The 19987-nt window shown below is 37.1% G+C and overlaps 1 protein-coding gene across 1 annotated transcript in view; it reads right to left on the bottom strand.

The window, feature by feature from the left end:
* LOC140158958 (NACHT domain- and WD repeat-containing protein 1-like) overlaps window positions 1–19987 on the bottom strand; it is a 250273-nt gene that overhangs the window by 39226 nt on the left and 191060 nt on the right. The window contains 6 exon segments of the mRNA XM_072182251.1: window positions 4503–4657; window positions 5905–6685; window positions 6688–7182; window positions 9543–9694; window positions 12493–12595; window positions 17116–17215. Of these exon segments, the coding sequence (XP_072038352.1) occupies window positions 4503–4657; window positions 5905–6685; window positions 6688–7182; window positions 9543–9694; window positions 12493–12595; window positions 17116–17215 (1786 nt within the window).

Raw genomic sequence — 19987 nt, 5'->3', positions numbered from 1 at the left:
GTGTAGTATCCAGACACAGCAAATTGGGAATGTCAGACGGCGGCATAGGAGTCAAGTTGTCTCATAATTTCATTAGCTCCTTTTCTGTTTCCGCCTTTCAGGTAGACATAACTCATCAGCTGGAGAAGGAACCTTTGTAGTATTAATTATTAGCTTTTGGTAGAAACAATTTGCTGCTTGTTGTTCTGTTTTGCTTAATTACAGAGTCTTAACATGAGAATGTGTGTGGTAGGGGACAGTATCGTGAGACAGGCAGGGAAGAGCCAAACAACTCCACGGCGGAGGCGATGTAGAATGAGACTACCAGGGATAAATTAAAAGGCTCAAGACATGGAGATATACTGGACAGAGTAGCTCGCCTAATGTACAATGTATAAGAACCACTTTCCCAAGAACGGTAATATTGCACAATGCACACAGGGACAAATGATATTTTAAAAGCGCCCTACATGGGAAATCAGGAACAAGGTGAAGGAGTGCTTGGAAGGGCTTGGAGCGCTATTGCCATTCACAAGATTGATCTTGGTGGGCTACTGCGGATGAAATGGGAAAGGGTGCAAGGAATATAAGTAGATATATGCTCACAAAGTCATTGGGGAGAACACTCACGTGGTCACGCATTTTGCCATTTTAAATCGGCAATTACGCAAGGTAGACAACAGGCCTGCCTATATTTGATTATGACTGTGCAACCATCAGAATTTGGTCTCTGGCAGTACGCGAATGCGATAGACCTTTTCAATGCCAACCCTCATGCATTTTCATACCCTCCCGGATGAGCCAATAATTAAAAAATCCGGATCAGTAAATTCGGGGAGGGGGGGTGTTTGGCAATTTTTTGCATAAATGACAAAAACTTGTTTGGCAGTTTTTCTGTCCGAATTTTGATATTTAATGTAATAGTGTAGTTATTACATTAACTTAACCAGTTATTTCAAAACAATCATTATTTTCTGTCAGGTAATCTTCCTGAAGAGCAATTATGGCTTCAGTAGTCTAGTGGAGCATGCTATGTATTTATATGGAAAACGAAGGTTTCAGCCAGTCAATGTTTGCTTTTTTATTGAGATCATGCTTTGATAAATTATCTTTATATTTGAAGGCCTCATTTTTGCAAAGACCGCGGCATTTTAGTGAGCAACCGGCTCTATAGGTAATCACGAATGGAGCTCACCACGATTTTCATACAGGGTAAAGTTGTCTCCTTAATATTTATCTGGGCTTTTTATGAGTCAACTTACATGGACTCCAGGATGTCCCGGCGGAGTTCGTCATGAGGTATATTCACATCAACAAAGTTGTCTCTTGCTTGCTTTGCCCTTTTTTTGCTACTTCTAGGTAACCACCACAAAAGTATAGCACCGGCAATCGCTTTGTTCAATTTTTTTGCTTTTATGAGTCAACTTAGTTGTCTCTTGCTTGCTTTTGCCCTTTTGCTACTTTTAGGTATCCACCAGAAAAGTATAGTACCAGCAATCGCTTGTCCAATTTTGGGCTGCTTGTGTAATGGCTGATTCCAGTTTTCTTTGTTAAAAACATTTGGTAAATAAATTCACTGATCTTTTTCTAATGTCGACATGAGTCGCAAATGGTTGTTATCGTGTTGTTTTATTTCTGTCTGGGGATAATACAGTTTCATTGCGTATATCGCGGTGAAACTCAATTTATCACCTGCAGAAAGAAAAGTTTCAGGCGGGTCAAAGGTCAGGTTTTTTTCCGGTAACTAGCTTTGGCCAATGGCGTGATTCGTTGGTGCGTTTGTAGGGTCCAATCACGGCTGTCGGTATTGCGTGCTCGACGCCATGCTTGTGAGCGAGAATGTCATTCTCTGTCGATAAGCATTGGAGGAAGATCGGTGAAAAATTTTCTCCCACCCACCACACCCATTAATGGTGGAGGCAGGGAATATATTGATTGAAGATATTATTTATATTTAAAACAAAATCTGAAATACTTTCCAGTATTAGTAGAAGAATTATCATTGTCATAGATGAGGCTTCGTGAATAGGTAGAGTGGGTATTTATTTTTATTAATAGTCGAGTAACAAAGCCAACCAAGCAGATATATTCACCACAAAATGATGGCAATGTTACTTGATACTTATAGTATAATTGATACATGAAGTGCGTGAGAGGCAGTTTTTCTGTCCGAATTTTTGATATTTAATGTAATAGTGTAGTTATTACATTAACTTAACCAGTTATTTCAAAACAATCATTATTTTCTGTCAGGTAATCTTCCTGAAGAGCAATTATGGCTTCAGTAGTCTAGTGGAGCATGCTATGTATTTATATGGAAAAGCGAAGGTTTCAGCCAGTCAATGTTTGCTTTTTATTGAGATCATGCTTTGATCAATTATCTTTATATTTGAAGGCCTCATTTTTGCAAAGACGCGGCATTTTAGTGAGCAACCGGCTCTATAGGTAATCACGAATGGAGCTCACCACGTATTTTCATACAGGGTAAAGTTGTCTCCTTAATATTTATCTGGGCTTTTTATGAGTCAACTTACATGGACTCCAGGATGTCCCGGCAGAGTTCGTCATGAGGTATATTCACATCAACAAAGTTGTCTCTTGCTTGCTTTGCCCTTTTTTGCTACTTCTAGGTAACCACCACAAAAGTATAGCACCGGCAATCGCCTTTGTTCAATTTTTTGCTTTTTATGAGTCAACTTAGTTGTCTCTTGCTTGCTTTGCCCTTTTGCTACTTTTAGGTATCCACCAGAAAAGTATAGTACCAGCAATCGCTTGTCCAATTTTGGGCTGCTTGTGTAATGGCTGATTCCAGTTTTCTTTGTTAAAAAACATTTGGTAAATAAATTCACTGATCTTTTTTCTAATGTCGACATGAGTCGCAAATGGTTGTTATCGTGTTGTTTTATTTCTGTCTGGGGATAATGCATAATCTAAATTTAGTCTTAGTACAAGTCTATGTTCTTGATTGATAAAACTCACCCTCAAAACAAATGTTTTGGCCCTTATTCCAAAAATTGGACAAATTTGAAAACTGTATTTTACTACCAGTTAGAACTAAAGGATTAGGATTAAGCTATGTTTCATTTGGCAGAAATTGATAATTTTTTAATCCCAAAAAATTAGTGCTGTATTTTTCTGGAATGGGGAGTAGATCTTTCTTGAAGAGATTTTTACATAGAAAACATAAAACAAACAAAATTAAAAACATGTTGAGAAAACCAAAAGTGGAATAAACAAAATGAACTCACAATAAAGTAGCTACAGGGCAGTAGACCTTTCTTGACAACATTCATAGATACACAAAACAGAAATAAACAGAATTAAGTAACAAATTTACTGACTGCAGGGCAACAGACCTATCTTACAGAGATTTTTATAAAAAAACTGCAACAAACAAAGAAACACACTAACAAGAAAATCAAGTCATCTGCGCTTGAGGCAAGTCTCTCCAGTCCCCATGATAGTATCTTTGCCAAGCAGCACACACATTGGGCTATTCCAATTGAAATCCATACTCCCTCTGTGGAAATTTAAGAAATATCTTCCACGGGGGAGTATGAATTTCAAATGGAATTAGTATATTAGGCAGCTGCATTTGAATTTCATACACCCTCTGAGAAAGAGGGAGGGTGAGTTTAAAATGGAGCTGCCTAATGTGCTAATTCCATTTGAAATTCATACTCCCTCTGTGGAAGATATTTCCAAAATCTTCCACAGGGGGAGTGTGGATTTTAAATGGAATAGCCCATTCTTCACATGTGATATTTCCCTTTAGTTTTAGTTCTTGTTTGCTTTGTTTTCTCCTATTCTATAGGGGTGTTGTATTACACTGACGTAAAAGTACTGGGAAAAGATTACTTGGCTCGCGGAGACGAGGCAAACACACATTGTACTTTGCGGCCTTATGTCTACTCTGAATGGTAATAAAGACATATTTTTGATATCATAATTTCCACTCACTTTTGTCCCACAGGTGGTAGGAATTTAAAATTACCACTTTTTGAATAAATTACATTATTTTGTAAAAAAACATAAGGAATGGATAAATAAATAGCCTGAACAAGGCTGACATTTAAAAATGTATTGCTTAAACTTGTCTCAAGCACTCCTTATAAAATACTATGAATTATTAAGTATTTGACAATGGCCATTGACCAGTCAATTTTAATAGGCACATGCTAGATGCTTATTCATTTCATCATAAATTTGCTCTATACAAGAAGGAATGAGCTTCAATAATAAATAACATACTGCACTTGAGTTCTCCCTGAATGCAAATCATTTAATTCTGCAAGAATGGAGAGTATGCTCGCAGCTGATAATATTACCAAACAATAATCTAAAAAGTCCCAGTGTCTCTCAAAAAGGTATTTATGAGAAATACATCCGTAACATCATCAGTTTAGCAAGGTCACTTTAAAAGTCAACCTCATGAAGAGAATAATACCTTGACCACTAATACCTTGACCCTAAGTTCAGGGGGTCACCAAAGGGTCAAAACAAAAGGTGAAAAGGACATTTACCTAGGTCAATCCTGATTGCTGACCAGTATCTATATGGAAACCTCACAATTCTTGGGAAATCTTCCTTGTAGATGGCTGCCATTAACTCATCGTTGCAGGATAATAAATCCAAGAGTTCAGCTTCTGTAAGACCATGGTGGGCTGCGCATAAATATCTATCCAAATAAAGGAAATAATAACAAGAATGGTTATAATGGAAATCAGTGATGCCTGCAAAACTGTATAAAAATGTTTGACATTTGACGGAGTCACTTAACTCTCTCCACCCGGGCGTTGACTGCAGACAACAAGTTTCAATTTTTGTTTAATTTAAAAGAAATTCAAAATTGTACATTTGCTTGACCATATTTGGAACCAGCATGAAAAATGCATTAAAATGAGTACAAACAACCCTAGTATTGGTTCAGTGGTTCTTAAGATATATCTTAATATTTTGAGAAAATATCACCAAACTTGGACTTTTTATGCTGAAGCCTATGGCAAGTACGTAAGCATTAAAAGATAAGTTTAATATCTAATTCTCATTAGGTACTATACACATTAGCCTAATGGTGCCCACATGCTCCTTTGACGTAACTGGAACTTTAGGCACATACTAAAAGTGCCCTCCTGTAAAAGTAACATCAGCAAATAGGGCCACTGTTCCTTAATTCTTGTTGGGATTTTTAGAGCTCTCTATTTGTATGTGAAATTTACCCTAAGACAAAGGAGTCCATGTGCCCCATTAGGCAAATCTTTACGGTACTTTTGTTCATATGCAAAAGAATAAAACAGAAAACACAGTGCTGAAAACATCTGATGATCCATTCAGTATAATAACATAACACCAAAAAGTTTAAAAAAGAGTATTAAAAACAAAACACTGATACAAAATGTTCAAAATCAATAGTAAGGGCTATTCGTTCCATGAAGTGTGCAAGCAAAAACTGCTATATGTACGCTCAGTCAAGTATATTTGCTAAAGCACCATATAGTAGCATCTATTGCATGAAGGTTGTGTAGTATTTATTATACTCAAGCAATAGCACAATTGGCCTTCGTGAACATGTGAAAAGCATAGCTCCATAAAACCGCAGACTTAATTGCAAATTTGCTGTCCATTTGCTTCTGTGTTCATCTGTGAGTATAAATAAGTAGGTGTACTAGTTGGAGGCATGAGTTATTGAGTTATCACATAATAAGCAAATTTATTTATAGTAACTATCCCAATTTATCTCTTAATTCTACATTAAGTGCATGAACAGGGGCACTATTTTGGGGGCATGAGTTATCACATAATAAGCAAGTTTATTTACAATAACTGTCCAATTTATTTCTTAATCCTACACTACACATGTATGAAAGAGAAAAGTTGACAAGGAATTAAATGGTGTCTAAGATATAGTCTCCATATTTTCCTTACCTTAAAATGTGTGAAATGACCAGAATCCCATGCTTCTTCTCAACATGTTGAAATAAAAGATTCATGGCATCATTAATTGCGGATATGGGATCACGCCCATTTCCAGAAGGGTTCACTAGCTGCGCTTCATGGCACATTAATTTTGCAAACATAGGCAGCAGTCGCCGTGCAACTGCTCGACTCACAATTTTGACCTGATCTGGGGTCAGTGTTCGACTGTTCTCCTGCAAGAAGAGTTTGACCATCCCTGAGAGTTCCCGGTCATTCAAGGAAGTGACACGGATGAAATGTTTCTCTCCTGGTATGCGTTCTTTCAGAACTTTCAAAGTCAAGTAGTCAGACACTGAAATAACCATGTATGCCGATGACGGGATTTCTTTCAGTAACCAATCCAGTTGTTCCTTTGTCAGAACTTGGGACAGAGATTGTGGGATATCAACAAGAAGAAACAAGGGCTTGGATTGGTTAGGCACAGTGGTTAGGAGCTCATGGAAATACACTGCCAGCTTCTCATATTCACGAGGGAGTTCACCTGGTGTCTTTTTGGGCTTGTACTCCTCTAAGATCTGTTGGCAAATGCCCTCCAATAAGTCTCTCATTGTTTTGCAATTCGTTGTACCCTGTAAGAACCTTGTAACTACGACGACACTGTCCCCTAACCATGACGGTGCCATTTTGGCAAGTTGTGATACCACGGCACTTTTACCACTTCCTGCCTCTCCGTGCAACACCACCGGACTGTTCATTTTGTCCCCTGCCTTAGAAAACTCGGTGATGAGGTTTCTACTTGATTCGTGATCGAATCACGACTGACAAAGTTTTTGGTGTGTGCCGCAGCAATAACCGAATGTGCAAGAACCTCGCTATGAATTCCTTTGGATAAATCCAAGTTACGTGCATTCTCCTTATCCTGCGCAATTGTTTGCGTAATCAATTCCTTCAGCTTTGTAGTAACCTGACTGCATAGATCCTTGAGGTACTGTGCATGCTCCTCGCTTGCTACAGGATCAATCCCATTGGATGTCCATGACGTTGTAAATGGCAGGATATTTTCCTCGGACACAGTTGACGGAATACTGTTTTCCTTCAGGTACTTGATTCTCTCCACAGCCTTCTTATAGATCTTTGGCCGATTTGGTTTGCGGATGTCCACATAGTTGTGCATTTCTTGACAGTCAACATTCTGTGGCATGTCAGTAAAGGATCGGAAAATGAACATACAATTCTGACTTGCATCTTTGGAGAGACCCAGGGCATGTGTGAGTTCATTTTCCAGTGCTGTAAGAATAAGAAAAGACGTAAGTTAATATTAAGTGCTTAAAAAGTAGGTAAATTTGTTATTTTTGACTAAAGCTGTGTTCACACACTCCCATCCCATTTGTGTTGTATTGCAATGGACAAAAGTACTGACACTTCCATCACAAAGAGAATATATTGTCGCAGGTCATCACAGGTCATCGCAGTTCACAAAATGCAACATGTGTGCATCGCCTTGTGGTGAATTTTGGCAAAAGTTTCCCACATGAATGCATGACAAGGCCAGTTAAAGGTATTTTAACTGGATTGTGATATCGCAGAACATTGAGAACCAGGCGGTGACTTTTTCATCTTTGCAGTTTGACACCCCATGGTGTAGTCTGAACGCAGCTTAACATGTCACATGTTAGTCATAAACAACAAGTAAATATTAATTGGCATATTTTTTTAATTAGTTTAAAAACTGCAATACAATGCAAACATTTACAGCTCGTGTGACTTACTTAAACAGTAAGACATCAGTTTATGCAAAGCTGTGTTTGAATGAATGATCTCCTCAGATGAGGTGATATTTTCAATGTGAACTACATAATTGTTTGACAGTCATTTCATCTTCACAGAAATTATCTCCCTTTGACAGAACAGATTTATGTAACCTTAATTATGATCAAGAAAATCACAAAAAAGCATTATTTTCACCCAAATTTCAAGCATTTTTGGTCAAGTTGTTAAAAAAACAAAAACAAAACGATTCCTACATGTAGATATTACTGAAGCTTTTTGTTTGTTATGTTGCCAAACACAAATTGGGTATAAAAAGGGGTTTGTTTTGGCAGTTTCGTTTACCAAAATCTGATGTCACAGATGGATTCATTAAGTGTTTGCCATTCTAAATATGTATACTTAGCAGTTATGAGGAGGCACAACATTTTCTTAATTCAAGGGTTAAGACCAATTTTAAGTCAGAACCAGGATTTATCGGTTTGAATCTATTAAGTATATTTCTTTATGCACAAATGGTTGTGCAAATGTGCAGACATCTTATGTGCACAGACCACCAATAGCTACCATTTGCATTATTACAATGAACCACCTGCTTATTAATCAACAGAAAAATTAAATACAAAAGGTCCAAGCAAAATGTAAAACTGTAAAAATGTAAAATGGTCATTAGGAATGCAGTAAAGAAGATCAACATCTTATAATGTGCTGGTTTTAAAGCACAAAAAATAAATTTTCCATTAAGGAGTTATTTTATTTTATTTCACCTAAGACAAATTCATCTCAGATTACACATACAATGTTCTAGCACTTGCATATTTTCAGGGTGTGATAGGCCACCGGCCGAAAAAGAGGACAATTACTTTTAAAAAAGCTGAAAACCAGCATAAAACCTGGGTAAAAATACTAAATACTAAAAAAATACTAAATATGGGCCGAAAAAAGAAACACATAAATTTTGAAAACAAAAAATGAAGAAATCAGCTGAAAAGAGGAACTCTCACATCTCTGTGTTTTAAATGTGATTCCTGAGCAAACCATTTTTGACCACATGACTTCTGACCAGATTGGCAATGTTTCATTAAACAAGGTGTGTCCTGGCCACACATAACAAAAGACAAGTTACATGTTTTTAAAAAAAGCGCAGTGATTAATAGTGTGCTACGCACAGGCACAACACCTAGGCGTTGATCCACAAGTGGCAGCACATTTTACAGGCTGTCGCTGACCACTACAGCCCCACATCATTCCATAAACCATTTAACAACAATTCAGGGACTTTGCTGCTACAAGAGCGCACACCCTAGACATTCCACAAATAACTTTCGCAACCATGATCAGCTCCCCGAGTTTCGTACGGGTTACAACGAGACAATTAGCAGTAAGTTCCTTGTCAAGGGGAATTTCAAGCAAATTCAATTTCTCCACAAGAGCGTACTAGCCTAGGCACCGCCAGAGTTCGAACCCGCAACCTCTCGCACCATAGTCTAACGCCTTATCGTTTGAGCTAACTTGACTGCTTAAAAATGACTTCCATCGACTCCTAATGTTCAGATTCTGTATTCCTATAATGGGCCATTCCATTTAAAATCCACACTCCACCTGTGGAAGATTTTGGAAATATCTTCCACAGGGGGAGTATGTTTTTCAAATGTAATTGGTCAGGGTTAATCATTTTGAAACCCATACTCCCCCTGTATTATGGCTTTACCTATATCATCCACAACTGCAGTGAGTATTTCAAATGGAAGTTACCCAATTGTCTATTATATTCAAAATGCATACTCCCACTGTGGAAGATGTTAGCTAAATCTTCCACAGGGGTAGTGTGGATTTTAAATGGAATAGCCCTATATAAGCCAAGATGTTGATTTCAATACCTGATATATGATATTTGTGTAACTCCTCCTCGTTAAGCAGTCCTTCATCGTGTACATATTCAGAACTCTGCTGTAACATTTCCATCAGGGAATCATGTGTTTTCTTCCACTTGCTAATATCCTTTTCATGAGCATCTTTGTTCTCCTCCGTCCTGTGGGCATAAAATCAAAAGAGTTTTGTTTAAATTCTTTTCATTGACATATCTGTGGAGAAAGTATGATGCAGTAGATTTTTTTGCAAGTACATTTTGATTTATTTGCTATACCATTTTAAGGTGGTTGGTACTATGACCACAACAACAACTCAAATGTATTCATTCTTTTCATTTTCAAATGCTGACACAGTTTTCTCTATTCTTTTTGCAAACTGTACATCACTTATAAACTACTAAATGTAGGTGACGTGAGTGACTTACATGTTTTATTCACTTTTAAAGTTTTTGTGTTATTTACTGGGGGAGGGGGTCTCAACTTTGGTTTGGGAGGGGATGTGTGGATGTGAAACTATCCAACTTTTAACCCAAATTTAACAAAAAAAACGAATTTTGCAAAAACTATAGGAAAAGACAATTTTGAATATGGCTGAAAATGCACCCTGACTCTGGCACACATCAACATACCCTAATTTCCACTAAAAACACCCCCCCCCACCCCTCTGGTTGTTCAACCTGTTGCTACATCAAAATTGGATATTTGAATAAAAATATAAATTTTGAATATGTGTGTTCCTTATTGTGATCTAAATGTCTTCATTAAAATATGTATCTGCATTATTTAAATGCCTAATATTGGTTTATTAGTTCAACTAGGAAACAAAAGGTTTCACTGTTAAATATCAAAAATTTAAAAAATATCAAATTTTGATAATTTGTCATATATCGCGAATGTTCAAAAAATCTAAATTATTTGATATCAGAATTCAATTCAATAAGTCTGAGACAAAATATTGTTGAAATGTTCATACCAGAGCCCTTAAGGGAAATTTTCAAAGTTGATTATTTAGAGAATAAGCGATAGGAATTTTTATTTTGCCTATCCTCTACCGTGTGATAGGCGACAGGCAGGTCCAATATTTTGAGTAGTGGATGCCGGGCGCAGCCGGTATCCACTACGATAAAAATATTGGACCTGCCTGTCGCTCATCATAGGTAGAGGATAGGCAAAATAAAAATTCCTATCGCTTATTCTCATTCTTAGTCAGTTAAATATTATTTTAATAACTGTAAACAATTTTTTAAAGCAAAAACTAAGTTACCGTCATAAAAACTCCCCTCATTATAAAATGAACGAAACTTGTTTACAACTTCACGTATTCTGTTGCGCGTATTGCTATAGCGCGTACGCGTATTCCGCACTAGTCTACGCATTACAGCGCAATACATACGCGCACCTCTACAAGCGTGTAAGGCATTATCAAGACGCATGATGACGTGGGGCCGTCTACGGCATGATAAACGGCACCGAAATCTTGCGATTGTCCAATCAAAAATGTGTCTCTGAACTAGACCACTCCCACTGACTAAGAATTTTTAATACATGGCATCATACCTCATCACTGTTAAGAAATGGTTACTGTTAGCTGGTCATAAAGAAAAGACTAACTCTTTGAAGCATGATGTGAGTGACCATTCATCAACTTTTGTCCATAATGGGGTTTTTTTAGCAAAGACTAATTATCGCTACTATCATTCCTATATCACTCATACTGAAATATAAATTGACTTGGTGTCAACCACCTGGAATTGAGATGGTTATTTAAATGCATCAAATGCACTTAAAATGAGCTAAGTGAACCTTAATTTTGCTTATGGGGAGATATAAAAATAGCTTGTTTATTCGTTAACAGTATTTATTTACAGCAGAAGAATAGCTGCACAATTATTGATAGTTCCTCTCAAACGTAAGTTGTTCTTAAACATCTTCATTATAGCAAACTGTCAATCACTATTTCTGTAATAAGCACGTCACACAGGTAAAGACAGGCTGGATATAACATTGAACGTGGCCAATTTGGGTATTTGCAGCCATCCACCATGAATGGACCATAATGTCAGCAGAACTTGTTTTGAGATATGGACCATTGAACCTCTCAAAAAACTATAGAAAACAAAGGATTTCTCAACTCTTTTACTGATTTTGAACCATAAATGGGCAGTAATGTCAGCAGAACTTGTTTTGAGATATGGATCACTGAACCTCTCTAAAAACAATAGATAACAAAGGATTTCCCAACTCTTTTACTGATTTTGAACTTGCAAACAAGCAACATGAACATGTAATATATCATAGAAAAGCATATATAGAGGGGGATTTGCCTGTTTTTAAACAGGCAACGTCTCCTTAATATAAGCTCAAAATGGGCTATTCCATTTAAAATCCACACTACCCCTGTGGAAGATTTTGGAAATATCTTCTATAGAGGGAGTATGAATTTCAAATGGAATGAACACATTTGCAGCTCCATTTGAAATTCACCTTCCCTCTTTGGAAGATTCAGGTTGAATCTCTCTCAGAGGGCGTATAAAATTCAAACAGAGCTGCCTAATGTGTTCATTCCATTTAAAATTCATATTCCCCCAATGGATTGTCTTTAGGTGTTTGCGCAAGTGTTTACTGGGATGAGGTCGATACAGGGAATATATCTTACCCTTCCCAGAATCCTTTGCAACATGATGTATCATCTCACTACATCAAATGACACTCCTATTACTTTGTACAAGCTCCCTTTGTTTTCATGTTGAGAATAGAATAATTGTCAAGAAATAAACACATTTTGCAAGATCTAAATGTGCTCTGTTCATTGAGGTACCTTTGATTACTATCAAACCATGTTCCACTAGATAGCAAATCAGTACAGAAAATTGAAATGGAAGAAATGCATTGTGGGAAATGTACGATATCTTCTGTGAGGTTGATACCTCATTTTGTGAGTGCATAGCATGGAACTTACAAATCATAGTAGAATTTGAGTTTGGTAGAGATAGGTTGTAATACATAGGCTTGCTCTGGGTCCTCAGCTTCTTGAATATACCACTCATCTAATATGTTAATATCTGTAAAAAAGTAACACAAAATGGATGTGATTAAGTTCAGTAGATTCATCTGCAGTTACAGCATAAAAGGTATCATGCAAATATATAGGCTTATCTATTATGATTGAGCATCAAAATTCCATATCAACTCCCGATAGTACTGCATGGTAAGTTACAATACTAATCCTGGCCTCATATTATAATGCAATGAACTGTTTCTTTTCTCATTCATTTCAAAAGGACAAAAATACTAAAATAGCCGCCAATCTGCCAGACTTTGTTTTGTTTGTTTGCCCTGTTCACTTGTTTTCCAGACCATCAGAAAATAGTACTTTTTGCTTAAGTACTATAAAATTTGCTGCAAATCCAACACTGCCAGGAAAGTGTTTTACACTTCCCTGGTCAAGCGAAGAGGAACCATACAAAAATAATACGCTAATGGTGAAAAATGCCGGTCCTACCGTTGATCTGCTGGACCCGAAAATATGACCCGGACCCCGAAATTTGTGGAAATGGGGGGTGAAGGGGTCCAACGGACCCCGTCAGTTTTAACCCAGCGCTAACCATGACTCCATGCAGTGTGTTGCCAGGTCAATCTTATTGCTCTGTGTGCTGGCCATAGGCTTCAACGTAAAGAGTCCCAAAGTTTGGGATATTTTCTCAAAATATCAAGAGCTAACTCAAGAACCACCGAACCAATACTGGGCTTGTTTGCACTCATTTTAATACATTTTTCATGTTGCTTCCAAATATGGTCAGGCATTTGTAAAATTCTGAAATTTTGAATTTTTCTAGAACATTTGGAACTTGTCGTCTGTAGTCGACACCCGCGTGGAGAGTGTTATGCTAATTAAAATGAAATTTATTTTGAACACTTTTGGAAGTCTTCTAATGTACAGTATCAACAATCCTACCATGATGGAATCTCAATTTTAAATCATGAAAATTAATTCCACCTAAAAGGGAGATGGGGTAAGGTCATCCCCTGCTATATTTGACACATTCAATAGCTAGGTACAGGTTTGGAATCATGAGGTCTAGGTTTGGAATCATGAGGTCTAGGTTTGGAATCATGAGGTCTAGGTTTGGAATCATGAGGTCTAGGTTTGAAATCATGAGGTCTAGGTTTGAAATCATGAGGTCTAGGTTTGAAATCATGAGGTCTAGGTTTGGAATCATGAGGTCTAGGTTTGGAATCATGAGGTCTAGGTTTGGAATCATGAGGTCTAGCTTTGGAATCATGAGGTCTAGGTTTGGAATCATGAGGTCTAGGTTTGAAATCATGAGGTCTAGGTTTGGAATCATGAGGTCTAGCTTTGGAATCATGAGGTCTATGTTTGGAATCATGAGGTCTAGGTTTGAAATCATGAGGTCTAGGTTTGGAATCATGAGGTCTAGGTTTGAAATCATGAGGTCTAGGTTTGGAATCGAGGTCTAGGTTTGAAATCATGAGGTCTAGGTTTGGAATCATGAGGTCTAGGTTTGGAATCATGAGGTCTAGGTTTGGAATCATGAGGTCTAGGTTTGAAATCATGAGGTCTAGGTTTGAAATCATGAGGTCTAGGTTTGAAATCATGAGGTCTAGGTTTGGAATCATGAGGTCTAGGTTTGGAATCATGAGGTCTAGGTTTGGAATCATGAGGTCTAGGTTTGGAATCATGAGGTCTAGGTTTGAAATCATGAGGTCTAGGTTTGGAATCATGAGGTCTAGGTTTGGAATCATGAGGTCTATGTTTGGAATCATGAGGTCTAGGTTTGAAATCATGAGGTCTAGGTTTGGAATCGAGGTCTAGGTTTGAAATCATGAGGTCTAGGTTTGGAATCATGAGGTCTAGGTTTGGAATCATGAGGTCTAGGTTTGGAATCATGAGGTCTAGGTTTGAAATCATGAGGTCTAGGTTTAAAATCATGAGGTCTAGGTTTGGAATCATGAGGTCTAGGTTTGGAATCATGGGGTCAATGTCACCTATTTGACACTTTAATGCATTATGCTCCAGCAATATCACATGTCTGTTTACCAGTTATGTGCCTTTACTTCTAAAGAAGTTCTGTCAACATGGCCTTAAATGCAATCAAAATGTTTGGATTCTTTACATTTCTACTTGTTTCTTAAGTTGTCATGCATTGTAGCTTTTATATTTCAGGACTGATTCAGATGAACTGAACTCCATTGACATCCATGTAATGTACAATTCAACCACCTGCAGCTTGTGAAAATCAATCAGCTCCTTCACATCAGATTTCACTATCTTTAGATCCACATTATCTAATGCATAACACATTTGAACACTGCACATGATTTGACCATGAAATTGCTGGGAGGAACACTTGTCAATGCATGTTTCAACTTAAAGTGTGCAACAAATATGGGAGGATGCTTCACTATTGCAACTAAATTATGAGCCCATTAAAATTGAGGTCTTACTTCTATATTTGACATCATTGTCAGGATTGCTTTCTTCTTTAGTTGGATATAGCCAGCAAAATGTGCAAATGCGCGCAAGTGACCAAGTGAATCCTGGCAATGATTATGGCTATTTCTCATGGGTTTCTCACCCACTAACATTATTATCTTTGCCATCAGAGTTAAACAATTGTTTTTTTACTATTGTATAGAATTTATCCCAGGGCTTGAATTATGATGAAAACTATGGGGCAAATATTAAATGGAATGAAATACATATTCATGCATTATGTAGTTTATTCCATTAGGCCTAAAAAATGTTTGATTGGCGTAACATGGAAAAAAAAAATTAGGGTAGGTCGGTCGGAAATTTTTTTTTTTTTACACACATTTTAAGCTGAAAATCACAATTTGTTTCTTCTTTTTTTATTTTTAGGGTCGGTCGGGTTACGCCAATCAAACAATTTTTTAGGCCTTATAGACAGCCCATCTCCTAATTAGCATTGTACAGTACAGTTCACATATGAATGTGATTCAAAGCTTGTGAGATATCCTGAAAGTAGTAGAAAATCCTGAAAAACATTGGGAAATTAGGCTTTGCTGAAAATCAATACAATTGTGTACAATGTGGCCACAAAACAATCCTAAAATCAGGAAAAATCCTGAAGAAGCCACCCTCTGAGTATAAAGCACGGTACAAAAAGTCATTTTAATCAACGTCATTCCAAAATCATGTCATTTGCGACCCTCAAGTTCAGTGAGAATCCATCATGCACTTGTACACAAGAGGATTAGAGCAAGCTTCAAATTGGTGTGCAATTTTCAGGTGAATCACAGCTTTGGACCACAAGCAAACTGCCCTTGTGCATAAAGGCCATGGTTAAACAGTATAGCCATAATAACCTAATAGAGTTGGCTAATAATTGGATGATCTAAATATGGTATGCCCTTTGGGAGTGCCTCTTCTTCAGAAGTGAATGTCTTTGCATGAAAAATCAGCGGTAACTCAACCCATCCGATCGATATGGAGAAAGAAAGGATTGCCGCATGTAAATGGCCAACACTAGTTTACTTTGCTTTAGATTTTTATTTTTTGCTTACACTATGTTCTTACTTTACAGCAATAAGCATATATTCAGCTAGTCTGAATAATCAGTCCCAGAACAAAATATTCATTTACTGACATGATCGTGTTCTAGGCTAGAACGTTTCCCCTTCGAAATCTTGATGGCAAACTGAACAAAGACACACCTGACACAGCTTTTTAATCCCCTATTCATGCCGCGTGAATCACTCAATGGTGGACTATCTTTCTGATACTCAAGTGTTTGGATAACCGGAACAGTTTTGACAGGTCTTTTGTCTATCTACCTCTCCGTTTGTAAACAGACAAGGATGACAAAATTGTCATCCTCGCCGAATTGGAAAGTAACAGGGGTTGTACACCCACTAAATATTCAGCCTCAGTCTGTCAGTTGTTTTTCTGATGCATGTCATATGGGCTCAAACTGTTAATGCCCAAGATGTGATCTGTTATTGTGCACACAGGTCTTAGCGATGTTACAAATTACATTATAATGGGAAATGACATAGTAGTTATCTTGTGCTGCAGTGTTTACAATTTGAATAGGTATTATATGCCTTGTATAAGGTTGTTTTCATACATGGCTTGGTTCATGTTACATATCAAGCTATTACATTTCATAGACAAGCAACATACACTAGGATCCACAACATGCTCATATATCAGGGCACAGTTCTTTAACCCCAATACATTTGTACATTTATTGAATGACCTTTGAAAATTTGGGTACGAAAATTCATACTCTGCAACTTGAGGTCAAATTTTGCAGTATGATTGTTTAATTGAGGTTATTGAAAGATGCCATTGGGATGAGGCCATTGTGGTCCATAGTGATATAGAAGCAAGTATAAGCGACTATTAAAGGTATTCAGTGATTTACTGATTCATCAAAATTCAGATCTCTGCTTCTGTCTAAATGCAATGAGAAATGGTTTCTGGGTGTCTGTGTACTTTTATTCTCAATCATGATACACATGGGTAATTATTAGTACTTTAATAGAGTACTGAACTATGTGTACTAAATTTAGCTACATTACAGTAATTTGCTCCTACCTTTGCCTGCTTCAAAAGCACAGTCTCGGATATGGCTGAATTCTGTGCCACTGATTCTATTTGGTAAGATATAATCCCCATACTTATTGGATATGATAGACTGAAATGACAAGCAAACAAAAGGATATTAATGACAATGATAAAAATAAAAATACATAATGCATCATATTTGTGACATAAGTGACAGGTAAAAAGCGTACAAAACATATTCTGACACTACAATTGCTTCGTCAAAATGAAAACTTAAAATACTTTTTCCCATTATTTTTGCAAATTGATTCATACGCACATCCTTCTTACTAGGAAATGACTGAACTTAAAACGATTTCAGCATACAATGGGTAGAACAAAATTGAAATGAGAACAGAGTGTCATTGTCCTACACCTTAATGTTAATCCAAGGACGTGAAAGCTGGTTGTACCGCAAGCAAAGGGGGTTCCCAAGACACCACAATTCAATTGTATAAAATCTGCTTATGTTAGGAGGCCAAAAAGCATCAAGTGATGGATCCATTGATAGATATATGACCTACTCCCACAAAATGAGCGTAAAGTCGCAAGTTGGAAGTTTCAAGGACTACTGGCTGCTGAGTTGATGTTTATTGTTTGAGTCCCATCTACAAGCCAGTAATATGTCCTTTGTAAATGGCACAAACAAAGGACACACTACTGGCTTGCAAAATGCCCCATTCAGAAAGACATAGACCTACTGGGTTGCACATGTGCGCGTCAAACAAAGAACATCAACTCGGCTGCCAGGAGGTCTAGAAACTACCAACTTGCGACTTTACGCTCATTCTGTCTGAGCAGGTCATATAATATGCTTGCCATTGTAATCATGTAAGCATAGACGCTGCATGGTTTCAATGTCAAACAGATATGTAGTATTCCTTTAAGATCCACGGGTCATGTTTCCATGTTTATACAATTTTATCATTCACATTTGTGATCAATATTTTTGTTATTATTCCCTAAGCAGCCTTTTGACCTTAAGATGCGTTGGTGAATTTCCCATCAGTTCAGTGAAGGCTAGGTATAGGTAAGCAAACATTTATTGTATGAATATAAAGAAAACATTTAAAGTATTTTACAATAAATGACATGAATAGCAAAATGAAGAACCCTTGGTTATATCTTGTATGTCAGGCAAATTTCAGCTTGAGAACTTGAGTTTTAATTTTACGATATCACTGGTATGCAATGGGCTATTCCCATTCCTCTGGGAATTCCCCCCCCCCACAAAATGGTCATTATTTTCACAACCCTACAGAAGACATGGGAAGTCCCAAGAAAAAGACACCTTTTTATTTTAGCTTGGAAATTTGGCAAAAATTTGCCTGTCTTCTTTAGGGACATTGGAAATTCCTAATTTTTTAATCATCTTATTGTCAAAATGGGAATTCCCATTTTTTTTTTTTTTTTGATAAAAGTTTGGTCTGGGAATTCCCAAAAATTCATGGTACAAACTTACATGTCTTCTTTGGGGGGGGGGGGGGGTGCCATTAATTTCTGGAATAGCCCAATAGGCTTGTTGTGATAGGGGCATTGAACCTGTTAATTTAACAAATGGAAGCAAGTCATGCCTAAATCCTACTGACCTATTCAAGTTGAAAGTCACTCTACCCCTGTGGAAGATTTTGGAAATATCTTCCACAGGTTTTTCAAATGTAATTGGTTAGGGTTTATCATTTTGAAACTCATACTCCTCCCGTATGGTTTAACCCATATCTTCCACACCTGGAGTGAGTATTTGAAATGGAAGTAACCCAATTGTCTATTCTATTCAAAGCTCATACTCCCCTTGTGGAACACTTTAGCTAAATCTTCCACATGGGTAGTGTGGATTTTAAATGGAATAGCCTATTACATTCTAGGATGCGTATACCCACCCCTTTATCCTTCATTGACCAGATGGGACACAATTTTAGTTCTTTCTTAATTGAAAGACATTCACACTGGGAATTTGATAACAACAAATACCCTGCTGGATTTGCAAACTTGACGAGCTTTCTTCATAAGTCCCTTAACCCCATGAGAACTACCTGCCGATTGGCCAAACAAAAGTTTCCATTATCAATTGGACCAATCAGCAACATTGTTAGAATAATTTCACCACACACAAAAATTGCGGTGAATTATTTGCAAAGCTCCATTCTGATTGGTGATCATGTAATTGACCAATCAGAGGCAATATTAGATTGGCAGGTAGTGCTCAGGGGGTTAATTTGACATCATCAAGACTGACTTCGTCTGGTTTTGTGTGGTGGGTGATGAGAAATAACATGTAATTTGCATCTGAAGTGATGAAGTCAGTGCTGATGGCATTATTAATTGAAACTCTATATTGTTGCTCCTCTTTTTTATATACTTCATTTTTCTTAAAATAATTCAATAGCTAGACGATAATATAATACTTCATAGTCACGTAATAAACAGCAAAGATAAATTTAGCATCCTCGTACACTCTTCAGACCAATTCCATGGTTCAAATTACACATCTTCACTGGAACATAAACTATTGTAAATACCATACTATCAATATTGATTTTGAATTTAAATTTCTTTAAGTTTTACTTTGTCAAGAGATTCCCTGTGGAAAGTCATGCTTACACCGATCAAGGTTCACTCAGGTTTAAGCCGTCATCAAATATGTCTGCTCTGGGAATTGGATTTTATTTTAAGATCCACTTTAAGGTTTCATCCTCAGAGATTAATTAGCATTAAAAGGCATTCATCTCTTTAATTAAGTAGGTCAACTGATTATACCCAGTGGTCACATTGAGTATCATATAGATGAGTAAATCTCAACTTTGACCTTTCGTCGCAACTTGTTTTTTGTAAGTGTCAAATAAGTCGGTGAAAACAGAACACA

The sequence above is a fragment of the Amphiura filiformis genome, chromosome 8 (genome assembly GCF_039555335.1).
Source record: "Amphiura filiformis chromosome 8, Afil_fr2py, whole genome shotgun sequence".
In the NCBI taxonomy this organism is placed as follows: Eukaryota; Metazoa; Echinodermata; class Ophiuroidea; order Amphilepidida; family Amphiuridae; genus Amphiura; species Amphiura filiformis.
Note: the sequence above shows the minus strand (reverse complement) of the source record. Positions and strands in the feature narration are given on the sequence as shown.